Source organism: Nicotiana tabacum, chromosome 10 (genome assembly GCF_000715075.1).
Source record: "Nicotiana tabacum cultivar K326 chromosome 10, ASM71507v2, whole genome shotgun sequence".
NCBI classification, from domain to species: domain Eukaryota; kingdom Viridiplantae; phylum Streptophyta; class Magnoliopsida; order Solanales; family Solanaceae; genus Nicotiana; species Nicotiana tabacum.
In genome coordinates, this window is record NC_134089.1 from 171,748,259 (window position 1) to 171,761,352 (window position 13,094).

Below are 13,094 nucleotides of genomic sequence, written 5' to 3' on the forward strand. Positions count from 1 at the left end.
CCCCAGCCAGTGGGTGGAATAGCCAAAGAAGTACCGATGAAGCTTGGCCCTTACGAAGGAAAATTCAACTTGCGCGTGGTGATCATAGATGACTTCGAGTTGATAGTTGGATTGGAATTCCTGAGGCAAACCAACACCATGCCTGTACCGTATGCTGACATGTTACTGATGATGGGAGCAAACGGGGCCAAGCCCTGCGTTATCCCGTGCATGCCCATGAAGATGGCCGTTGAAAACATCTCGGCCTTGCAGTTGAAGAAGGGGGTCAAAAGAAACGAACCTACGTTCCTGGCAACCCTCTGCATCGAAGATGTAGAATGCTCCTCGGGTCCCATTCCTGAACCCGTGAAAGAGCTACTACTAGAGTTTGAAGATGTCATGCCACAAGACATGCCAAAGCGACTACCGCCTAGGCGCACTGTGGATCATGAAATTGAGCTGGTGCCGGGCGCGAAGCCACCTGCCCGGGCGCCTTACAGAATGTCACAACCCGAACTCACCGAACTTCGGAGACAGTTGAAGGAAATGCTAGACACAGGGATTATCGTGCCCTCCAAATCCCCATACGGGTCCCCTATGCTATTCCAAAAGAAACATGATGGTAGTCTACGACTCTGTGTGGACTATCGAGCTCTAAACAAAATTACTGTGAAGAACAAGTACCCTATTCCGTTAATGGCAGACTTGTTCGATAGACTGGGTGGTGCGACAGTGTTCACCAAAATAGACCTGAAGACAGGTTATTGGCAAGTTCGGATTGCAGAGGGTGATGAGCACAAGACGACCTGTGTGACAAGATATGGGTCATACGATTTCCTAGTTATGCCATTCGGCTTGACTAACGCCCCAGCTACATTTTGCACTTTGATGAACCAAGTCTTCCAGGAGTACATTGATGAATTCGTGGTGGTCTACTTGGATGACATTGTGGTATATAGCCAAACATTGGAGGAACACCTGATGCACTTGCGGAAGGTCCTAGCTCGATTGCGGGAGCATGAACTATATGCGAAGCTATCTAAGTGCTCCTTTGCTCAAAAGCAAATTGACTTCCTCGGACATGTCATTGGGGAAGGGCGGATCAAGATGGACCAGCAGAAGATTCAGGCAATCACAGATTGGCCGCCACCTAAGGATATCCACGCCTTGAGGGCGTTCCTTGGTCTATGCAATTTCTATCGGCGATTCGTGAAAAACTACTCCCTCATTGCAGTACCATTGACAGAACTCCTCAAGAAGATCACGCCTTGGGAATGGGGACCCAAGCGAGCGGAGGCCTTTAACGCATTGAAAGCGGCTATGTCTAGTAGCCCCGTCTTGGCCCTTCCTGATCTGGCCAAGCCATTCGAAGTACAAACAGATGCATCTGACTATGCCCTCGGTGGCGTCTTGCTACAAGAAGGGCATCCTGTGGCGTACGAGAGCCGGAAGCTAAAAGATGCAGAGCGGCGCTATGCCGCCCATGAGAAAGAATTATTGGCTGTCGTCCACTGCTTGCGCCTCTAGAGGCACTATCTGCTGGGAACCCCGTTCGTGGTCAAGACAGATAACACAGCTGTTAGCCATTTCATGACCCAGCCGAAGTTGAATGGTCGACAGGCCAGGTGGCAGGAACTCCTAGCTGAATTCCACTTCAACCTGGAATACCGAAGTGGGAAGACCAATCATGTTGCTGATGCGCTCAGTCAGAGAGCTGATCTAGCATCAGTGTGCTTACTCGCCACCCTAAGGGGGAGCGAGGTAGCCACCTCCATCAAGGACCAGATACAAGATCTACTCATCAGAGATCCTGCTTCACAGTATTTGGTTGATTTGGTAGGACAAGGCAAGACTCGCCAGTTCTACATGGAAGATGGTTTTCTGAAAGTGAAAGGGAACCGACTTTATGTTCCTAAAGGAGGAGATCTACGAAGGACTCTTCTAGCGGAATGTCATGATACTCTGTGGGCCGGCCATCCCGGTGAAGAACGCACCATGGCGTTACTTCGCCGTGCATATTATTGGCCTCAAATGGCCGATGACGTTGCTCAGTATGTGAAGACTTGTCTAGTATGCCAGAAGGACAAGTCAGACCGCTTAACACAGGCGGGACTCTTGGAACCACTAGCTGTCCCAAAGAGACCTTGGGAAAGTGTTTCCCTGGATTTCATCACCGGATTGCCCAAGGTCGGAGATCTAACAACTATCTTGGTTGTGGTAGATCGGTTTTCCAAATATGCTACCTTTATTGCTGCCCCACAATATATATCAGCAGAAGATACAGCTCGACTCTTCTTCTCTCATGTCGTCAAATATTGGGGCCTACCCAAAGATATTGTTAGTGATCGTGACTCACGCTTCACTAGCAACTTTTGGACCCAACTCTTTAAGTGTCTTGGGTCGAAGCTGAATCACAGCTCAAGTTTTCATCCGCAATCTGATGGCCAGACGGAGCGGTTCAATGGTATGTTGGAGGAATATTTGCGTCATTTTGTAACCGGATCGCAGAAGAATTGGGTGAAGCTTCTGGATGCTGCTCAACTGTGTTTCAATTCACAAAAGAGCTCTAGTACAAACAAAAGCGCTTTTGAAATTGTTACCGGACAACAACCGCTACTCCCACACACCGTCAATGCACCAAATATGTCTAAATCTCCTCGAGCTGCTAGCTTCTCTAAAGAGTGGAAGCAAAATTTGGAGATAGTGCGGAGCTATCTTGTCAAGGCTCAAAAGCGGATGAAGAGGCATGCTGATCAGAATCGTCGCTTTGTTGAATACCAAGTAGGAGACAAAGTGATGGTCAAAATTCCAAAACGTTACTTATTTGCAGGGGTCCATGACCCTCGCTTATTGCAAAAATATATTGGACCCTTGTCCATTGAAAGGCGTATTGGGAAAGTTGCATACCGGGTGGATACCCCAGCTTGGTGGAAAATTCATCCTGTTTTTCATGTCAGCCTCCTGAAACCTTTTCGGGAAGATACAGAGGATCCTTCAAGGAGCCAGCTCACAATACCCAGTATTCGAGGGCCCAATTCAACCGGGAAAAGGCGTGTTGAAGCTATCCTTGATGATAGAGTGATTCATGCCTCAAGGAAAGATCACCAGGAGTTCTTGGTGAAATGGCAGGGCTGTGATACAGAGGAGAACACTTGGGAGAGGGGAACAAACCTCAAAGCCTACAAGAGCCTAATTGAAGATTATCTTGCAAGTAAGGCGCCGAGGACGTCGCCAACTCAGGTGGGGGAGAATGTCATGGGCGGCTTTCCAGCCGTGCCCCATGACCCCTTGGGCGCGCCCCGTGGCGTCCTAGCAAGCCTTCCAATGCCTAGCGCCACGGACGGCCCCGTGGTCTTGGTCGCGCCAAGTGACAAGCGCGCATGTGCCTCTGTTGCCCCACCGATATCCCGCGCCAGCGCCCAACCGCAGGCAGATGCCAACAGCGCCGCGCGCGCAGATCCTGATGCCAAAGACTATGCTGCCGACAACGACCCTGTTTTCTGCCTTATAGCAAACTAAGTCTTTTTCATTGTAAATATAGAGTAGTTTTATTCCATGTAATTTCATTATGTTTCTCTAGCTTAATCAAGTCTAGTCTTGTAGCTTTGGATTATTTTTTTTAAGCATTATTAAGGGGGACCAAACAATCAAAACTTTCTAGCAAGCAAACAATTCTCTGTACTGGTGTCTCTCCCCCTCGACACCGCATTTCCTTTCTGTAATAGCTTTCATTAATGCAATCAAGCTTTCTTTCATTCTCAATACTCATTCTTGTTCTCTCAATTTCTCTTGACATTGGTTTTCCCGTACGGCACTGACAATCTAGTCTAGCGTACGGAGGGGACCTCAGTTGGCGGACAGCAACTGCACTGACATCAGTTGCTTAGCCTTACGTCGCCCTTCCAAGGAATCTCAGGAAGGCGCCGCGTAACAGTAAGTTTGTCAAAATATCTTAGAAATAATTTTATTTTTTGTTTAATATTTTAAATATGACCATAACAAAAGCAAAAAAGCCTTATTTAGTAATTATACAATTTAAAGAAAATAAAACATATTAATTAAAGTTTAATAAGAGTTGAGCGGGTTGGGTTATGACCCGAATTTTAACTCATCTTGACCCAAGTAACTTTTGGGTGGGTCGAATTGACTCAACACATTTTGACCCGCCCAAAATTGACCAAACACGCCCATTTGATACCCCTGTATGGAAGTATTGCAATCTGTAATTACCATTGTAAACACAAAACACCATCCTTCACCGTGATTGATGTCAAATAAAATAGAGCACAAATCATCATGAGATTCTAATGCAATTTTTCAACGAGTTTATGCTGTACCTTACTACCTTTTCCAGCTATTACATCTCTTATCTAACCCCTCTCTCTCTCTTTTATTTATTTATTTATTTTATGGAATATATATAATGAAAAACTTCGACTGTTTCATATTTTTCTTTGTTTGTTTTTATTTTTTCTAATTCAACTTCTCGGGTAATATTAATCATTTTAATAAACTGAATTTATTGTAAAAAATGTGACATTTTAAAAAAAAAACAAAAGTATTTATTTAAATTTTTTTTTAAAATCACTTTTACTGCTCCCTTCCTTTTCTTTGTTTTGCAATTTATCCGGGCTCCTCCGCCCAAAAAGGCAAACAGATATTGTAATTTTGTTCTGTCATAATTAGATTTCTGGGGGTAAATACGGATTAATTGGTTTTGTGGCTTTACACATTTATTTTTAGTTTTATGACTCTATTTTTTTATTTTATACATAAAAGAATTGTCTCTTACACATACAAAATTTAAGAAGACTATTTTTTTAATTTTAAAATTGTAAAGGAATATGATGTATTAATAGAACGATAAATACAGCCATACAGGTAAGGTAAGTCAAGAACTGAGGGCCACGTGTGGTTTTGACTGACGAAGATGTTCCAATTCCAATAACTAGATGTTTATATTCTACCAGGAGCAGGTCCCACCATTAGATATTTTATTTTTCATTTTATGAAATTGCTTTTTAGGAATAATTATAATGGATGTAGTAACATGGCCTTAGAAGCTAAAATACAGTAGTTATGGCTTGACCATCTTCTTTACTCCAATTATCAATCATTTGTTCACCGAATAAAAGTTTGACTAATCATTTCTTCATTCTTCAGTGGACAATCATATCTTTCTTTAGCTGTCTTTTTCCCCCTTTTTCTTAATTAATTTGGACTTTGATATTCAAAATAATCTCATTTTGATTGATTTTCTTCCCCGATTTGCCTTAAATTTTGCTACTTTAAGCAAAGGTAACAATATTCTATTTGCTTGATTGTCATCCAAGCTACAAGACAACATCACATTACTCGACTGTCAATGATAATGATATTTGTAAATGGTTTATGAGAATTTCATTAATATTGTAGTTAGTCCAATGACCTCCATGATACAAGAATAATAAATACGGATTTAATAAAAGTTTTTAAATTTAGTATCTCTTTGGAATAATCATGAACAGATTTATATATTTACTATTCAATATATGATTTTTTGTTTGCTTTCATATCTATGTGATATATGTGCTGTTGGTTGTACTAGTACCACTTTACCAGCCGAATAAGGGGAAGGCATGTGACCCATTATCTGTATTTTTCATTGTCATGGGGTGTACGAATATGTTATTAATTTGCTTCACTTTTTTTTTTTCTTTTTCTAAACTGTGATCATTATTTAAAGGTGCCTGCATACCGTGATAGTACCACAGAGAGAATCCAAAAATATACTTTCCAAAAATAAAAATCTAAAATAATCAGTGGACAAAAAGAGGCAATAATGGGACTGATTAGCTTTATTTTTCTACTAGTCTCATATTTTTGTTTCTTTGCTGCTTGTTTGGAGTGGCTTTAAGAGTATTTTGTCTGCTAGATGCCATTCATCAAGATGTAGCAAATGAATAATCATCTCATATCAATAGACTAATAGATCCATTAATCAGTCAATTAAATATGCCTTAATGTTGTAAAATAATATTTAAAGAGTAAATTGGAAGATGCATACAAGAACTATAGAGAGGAGACAGAGCTATACATTCCAAAGGTTACAAGTATAAAGTGATGACTTAACTAAATATATGTATTTCAGTTGAGCTGTGGCTCTGTGCATACATTATTATCTTCATAGTTGATATCTCTTTTTTCAAAGAAATGGCACACATGCACTGGAATCACTGATCTCAGCCAAATATATTCATGATTTGCTTCATGAATAACTATTATTTCTACATAATTTGAAGAAGTGGTAATTAATTTTTTGTTAGGTTGAACATCATGATATAGTTGCACTCCCTCCCCTCCCAAATGTAAATAAATAGCTTTTGTTTTAGATCGACTTTTGTGTGGGTCAGACAAATATTCCGTATTTGCATAACTAATCAGTTGTGATTTTGATTCATTTGGGGGAAAAAATCCACATCAATGGTTCTTCGGAGGTATCTGAAGATGTGTTTAATTCCATTTCAAAATCTTCGTATTAGGAAAGAATTAAATCTTACTAATAAGCTTCCAAAGAAGGTATAAATAAGAAATACAAAAAAATAACGTTATGCTAGGCTGGGGCCTGTGTAGCATACTAGCATGGGCACTTCCTCACTAGCCTTTTCATAAATGACAAACATTCTGGACTTGTTACCACGGCTTCTAATTTGGATAAGTTTGGTAAATAATGAGCCAACTATAAAACAGAAAAACATACCTGTCTGGAGTACAACGCAAGTCATTTTCAGATGAATATCGATAAGTTACAACGAAAAAACTTGAGTCGTCTACACAGTATAACTTCAAGTTTTCATATAAACCAAACTTATTGTTACATCAAATGAATGAAGGAATTATTTGCAAACTATAAACAAATACTATATTGTATCGGAATCTCTTAGGTATGAAACATACTGTAAGAAAATTGTCTCCATTTTGACATACACAAAGCTAAAAGACAATCTTCACTTGGGATTCATTCGAAGCGCCTGCAGTTTGGCAGCTATATCATCATAATCAGGCAGCTTTGGATGTACATGACTAGCTTTATTCATACTATCCTCTCTGGAAAATTTGTTCCCACTCGAGGCTGGTGCCTTTAGAGCATCATTGCTACCTGATGTTGCTGCCATTTGGGCAGAGCTTGATGGTTGTTCCACCCTTGACTTCCGACTCCCTTCCTGTGATGTGATCTTGGGCTGTGAATTAGGCCTTGAAACTGTGGGTCTAACGCTGGGCTGCTCCGAACTCTTCCTTTTATCTGATGGGGCTTCATGTATCTCACCACTGTCAAAATTCCTGGTCAGTCTCTGCGGTACTTGTGTATCAGCAACATAAGAATTCATGACAGGTTTCTGGTGTTCCTGTACTTTAGCACTGAATGAGTTCCTGCTGGATTTTCTGTCTGAACCCGAGTCGGAATTAACAGCTGCTTCATAGCTCATTTTAAACTTAGAGGAAAAGTTTGTATCTAAGCTGGAGGAAGAGGCTTTAGTCCTACGAGAGAATCCACTACCCAATTGACTTCTACCAGCAAGAGATTGCTCTTTAGGACCAACCTCGGAATCACTGCTATCAGAATCAAAATATGTAGTTGAACCTCGTAAGACCGCATGTTTTGTATTAACTTTTCTTCCTGTTTTTTGTCTGTAACTTGAAGTCTCTTGTGAAAAATCATCATCAGAACTGTCAGTGTCTGAATCAGAACGGGTGCCTTCCAATCTTGAGCTTGACTTCTCGTCTCTTTTCATCCTCACTCCTAAACCAACGGAACTCTTAGGGGGGGCAACAGCTTGTGACCTCAACTCGGGACTTTCCTGAGGTTTCTCTACTGAAGATGAAACATTATTTAACTGGCTCCTTATGTAAGGTGGAGGGATATGACCTTTGTGCTTAAGACCACCTGTTAACTTCCCAAATGTCAATTCCTTTTCGAAACCAGAGACTGAAGAAGCTAAACTACCATCATCTGTCTGTGTCCTGGGCAAAGCTGGGGCACTGCCGTCGTCCTTTCTATCTTGGGATTTTTTATGCTTATGCTCATCTTCTGAACTGAAACTAAGTGAGTCACTTTTATCACCTTTAACTTGTCTTTGCACTCCTCCGGACACCATTTTGTCGGACAAGGAGGAGGATCTTGGTGAGTCATGATTCCATGCATGTTCATAGGGGACATTTTGAATATCTTTTGACCTCCCAATCGGGGAGCGGACCATCTCGCTGTCACTTTCGGAATTCATACAATCAGAATCGTCAAAGGTTGGCACAACATTCTCTGGTCGTGAATCGTTACCAGAGGCAACCAAGTTTTCAGATAATTGAGGAGAGTGCCTTTCCACAAAGATTTCTGATGACAAAGGAGACTTCTCCGGTGATTTGTCATAGTGAAAGCTCCACGAGTTTTTATTTGCGGAGTCGTAAGTAGGTGATTTCCTTTCTGGCGATGGAAAATAAAGTTTGGCCTGCTGGTCATCATATACAGGATCCGAGTCAAACTTAATATGATCCTCATCTTCTGAACCAGAATCGTCAAAAGCAACAGAGGCAGAATCATGAGAATTCTTATTAACGGTTTCACTGGGAACATGACCTTGGTAAACACCAGTATACGGATCATTAGTCGCATCATATCCAAAACTTCGGTGACTAGAATGAGGAATATTTTCACCAAAATCAGAAGTGCTTAAATAAGAATCAGAAGAATTGATTTTTGGATCTTTTGTAGTAGTTTTTTCTCCAAAATAATTGAAGTTCTCAGTTGAATCATTCTCAAAGCCACTCATGGATTGAGATTCAGTTCTCCCAGTTGAATCATTCTTCATAATCATTTTGTCTCTACTGTCCTCTTTTGATAAGCTTTTCTGCATATACCTATCACCTTCTTCAAGGCTAGAGAATGAATTATCATTATTAATTGAGCCTGTGGAACCTGAGGGGACTTGTGACCCAGGCCTATCCGAAGTGCCATGACTTTCATTGTGATGTCTTGTTACTCTAGATAGATTATCGCGTTGCAAACCATCCGTCCTTTCATGTTGAAACCTTGAGTTTCTATCGGGTGAAGAGCTGATCACTGGATCTTTAGGAAAATGTTCATGGATGCTGGAAGTATCATACTTTCCTGGTTCTCCAACTACTGAAGTACCATAATTATCATCATGAAATTGTCTTCTCGCTCTGGCCAGATCTTCGTGTTGCAAACTACCGATCCTTTCATTTTGAAACCTAGGATTTCTATCAGGTAAAGAGCTGGTTGATGAATCTTTGTGAAACTGTTCACGGGAACTTGTATCGTACCTTCCTGGTCCTCTGCCTCCTGATGACTGTACTTCAGACCTCTGAGATTCTGAGGAATATTGCCTTGTAAACCTTGAAAGTTCTGCAGCAGCTCTGGCGGCTAGGCTTGCACGTTCTGCAGACACAGCCGCTGCTTGAGCAGCAGAGGTAGCATCCTTAAATTCCATGTTCCAATTCTGCCTGCCAACAGAAAAATTACCATCTGCAGGAAATGATTGCTCTGCTTCCAACCCTTCATCTCTAAACCCTAAGAGCCATGAACAACCATAATTAACATAATTTTGCAGTTGGAGAACCAAACTGTACAGGTTGTATTCTAGCATATGAATGATACTAACCTGAAGGACCAACTCCATGATGATAATTAGAAGATGGTGCTATGCCTCTGCCACCACCATGTGCAGAGACAAAGTTTTGGGTCCTCGGTGAGGAACTCGCATTCTGCTCTGGGATATTTGGAGATGCATTAGGCCTATTACCGTGATCAAGTGGAGTTCTCACATCCGCAGCTTCAGAATGAGGAGGGTCTTCATGGATGTTACCGGCTTTCTGTAAACTACCAGATCCATTCTGGACAATTTTGACCAGTGAAGTCAATAAAGGCATAATAACTTGCTCCATCTTAGTCATCAATGGAAAAAGTATCATACCAGCAAGTCATTTGGAGGCACTGACTCCGCCTCCTCTGCTGATTTAGGATCCCATTGAACACCATGTTCCACAGCAATTGCTCCCAAGATTCTGATTTTGGTCTGCCCATCAGGTGCCTTGGCAGATAACTTCTCAACCAACTAAAGTACAACAGTCAAAAGACAATAATTAAGAGCACTATGTTACTGAATTTGAGAAATATAAATAGTTCATTATCTTCATATTAAAAGTCAAATTTTCAATTGTTGACCGGGGATACTGCAAATTTACCATGCGGCTAACTCCACAATCAGGACGGAGCTCAACTGCTGCACTGATAAATTCTTTTCCGTACTTTGCAGTAAAATGCTTCCGCACATCTAGAAGTTCTGGTATGTCTCCACACCTTGGTGAAGCAAACACTACACTGGTAATTGCTTCCTTCAAGTCAATGGGGCAATTTCTGTTCATCACAGACAATAACATATGAAAACCCTTCAAAGGTATCACACTTAATCATTAGCCATGAGTTAATCCTGGGAAACAGAATGCATTTCTTTATTTGCCACTGCTAAAGCTGATATTCCATGTAAAATAGCAGAAAGTACCCTCAATTTGGATTCGTAAAAATATGAGAGCCAGGAAAATAAATCAAACAGTAAAGTACATAAAAACAGTGATGGAAAGGATATATTCTTCAACAGGGACGAGTAAATGTGAAAAAAGAAAAAGGAATTCCCTTCACAAAGGTTCTTGCAAACACTGTTTAATGGACTTAACAAACTTTGGCTAGTTTAAGGGACAGAATAATAGTTTACTGCAGCTTCCAACAGCTAATAGTCTTGTCGACAAAGGGGGCTCAGCTCAAAATCTCACACCGAAGAGATTTTTTTCAGATATTAAAAGATCAAGATATGCACAGCTATAAATATCTTATCCGGTCATGATTCTACGGCTGACATCACCATCATCACTACAATCCACATAGTAAATCCAAAACACCATAGAAGCCAACACACAAAGAGCATGACTAAAATATAAGTAAGATAACAAATTCCTATATGTCTAAGAAGAAGCTAGCGATAGAGTAGAGTTCAGAGCGGAATGTCCTCTCCCTGTTATGGTTTAGATCAAAGCTGGCAGGGAGAGCAGTACTTCAGGATAAAGAGAGTTAACAGATTACTACAGTGAGACTAACAATTGGACTAGACAAGGAAAGTTAAGTAACGCGACTACCTAGCAAAATGAGGAGTCCGAGCAACATTATTTTATTTTATTCTTGGGTTTGAGTTCATCAGAGGAGTTATAGGCCAGCTACAAGCAAATCACATCTGACTGCAAGTGTAAGGCGAGATTTCATATAAACAAGGTGCTGTGTCATGCACATATCTCATGCAGATAGAGACTAACATAATGCTAAAGAAACATCGTCCACAAAACCAACTTACTTTTGTGACTCAATAATAGGCAAGCGTGCCACGATCAGTTCGCAGTAAATCTCAATAAGATCATATGCTGCTATCATCTTCTCCTCCCTAACTACATGTTCCACCTAAAATTAAAGTATGAGATAGATGAGATATTATACTCAAAAGCCAAATCTGAGATACACACACTCACACACATACACATGTTTAACTTATTAACTACGGCTATAGAACTTACCAGGTATTGCAATTAGATTCAAGAATATAACTTAAGCTAGCAGAAGTAAAGTTTTTATGATGTGAAGATACCGCTTGAATTATCCCAGACGAGCATGCATATTCCATGCTTTGGCACACAGTCTAAAGATGCATCATTTGGCTGCTACCCTAGTGCCAAGACTGCACCTCATTTCTGATATGCCACTAATTATCTAGCATTGTGATAGCTAAAGCAGAATCCTACTACTGATCCCAAGGCCAGCTATTCAGTAAGTGCATCAAATGCATGGTATCCACAGGGCGAACTATTTGAATGTCCGCTTGCAAGTATCTAATCATCCAATGTGCCTTTCCAATTTTCATGATTGGATCAAGATCATATCACGAAATTTTTATACAAAGTTAGTATTATCTGACAACCAAATTCAATCAACAGAACACCATAGCAAAGAATATAATTACATGTAATTAGGTAGGCAAAAGCTCGTTTTTTAACCTTATTGGCAGAGAAGAATTACACGGCATAAAGAAGAGTATGACTTACGCGAATTCGGGCAGTCCGGTCCTGGCCAGAATCGAGCAACTGCGCCACTTCTCTTTTCATCTGCTTCACTGCCACTTCCTTCTTGTTCTTCAACAATTTCAACCTTGATGACGCCAGCTTTAACGACGTCTTACTGCAAAAAATTCCACAAAGATCAATATCAATTCTCCGGTATACGCCTACCACATAAATTCAAATCAACCAACAGCTATGGGGAGTTGACCGAAATTACCATTTGGCGGAATTGAAGCTCTTGGTGAGCATTTCTTTTGAACTTCTTAAAAAATTCGACTTCTTCATTGTTTTTATCTATGTGTTTTCAAGGCCCACAATCAAATCCAGAATTGAAGCAGCAACTTTGATGGAAAAAAAAAGTTTTGCGATTGAATGGATCGATGGAAATTAGGGTATTTGGGAAACTGCAGATAGTGGATTGGAATTTAATGGAAAAGCTTTAAAGAATAATACTCCTAAGGAAATGGATGGGGTAGTTTCAAAGAAGGATCTGATTCGGTTAACGAAGCAAGACTTGACTTTAATGAAAACGAGGGTGGGGTTAAGGAAATAATCATGTAATTGACCACCCGCAAAATTAAATTGAAATGTCAATAAGGACGTTTCTCTGCAGATCATTACATCTGGTTACTAATAATTGTGGTTATTTAGACTTGTTCTAACTTATTACTAGGTCAATTCTAAGATATCATTTCACCATAGTTTGCAAGTTCTTTTTCTTTTTTCTTTTTTCTTTTTTTGCCTAAAAGAACAGTAATATAGGAGTACTATATATTACTTCTGTTGTGTTTCATCGAATATGGAGTTTAAGGACAAAAAAAATTAAAATTGCACTGGTCGGATTCACTATTTATTTTCTAGTTTTCTTTAACACTGGGTTTATATCACAATTTTGCAATAAGCCCCTACTTATTTACCCTAGATATGGATGAGCTAACCAATAAAATACAAGATGAGGTCCC

At 40.3% G+C, this 13,094-nt stretch overlaps 1 protein-coding gene across 1 annotated transcript; it reads right to left on the reverse strand.

Annotated features, from left to right (window-relative positions):
• Positions 1 to 6,795: 6,795 nt before the first annotated feature.
• On the reverse strand, positions 6,796 to 12,727 carry LOC107762228 (uncharacterized). Its single transcript, XM_016580572.2, has 7 exons — positions 12,350 to 12,727; positions 12,118 to 12,250; positions 11,376 to 11,479; positions 10,219 to 10,390; positions 9,948 to 10,088; positions 9,636 to 9,867; positions 6,796 to 9,544 (listed from the first exon to the last, which is right to left on the reverse strand). Exons 1-7 carry the CDS (start codon positions 12,415 to 12,417, stop codon positions 6,966 to 6,968), a joined length of 3,429 nt encoding a protein of 1,142 aa, XP_016436058.1. The 5' UTR covers positions 12,418 to 12,727; the 3' UTR covers positions 6,796 to 6,965.
• Positions 12,728 to 13,094: the final 367 nt, after the last annotated feature.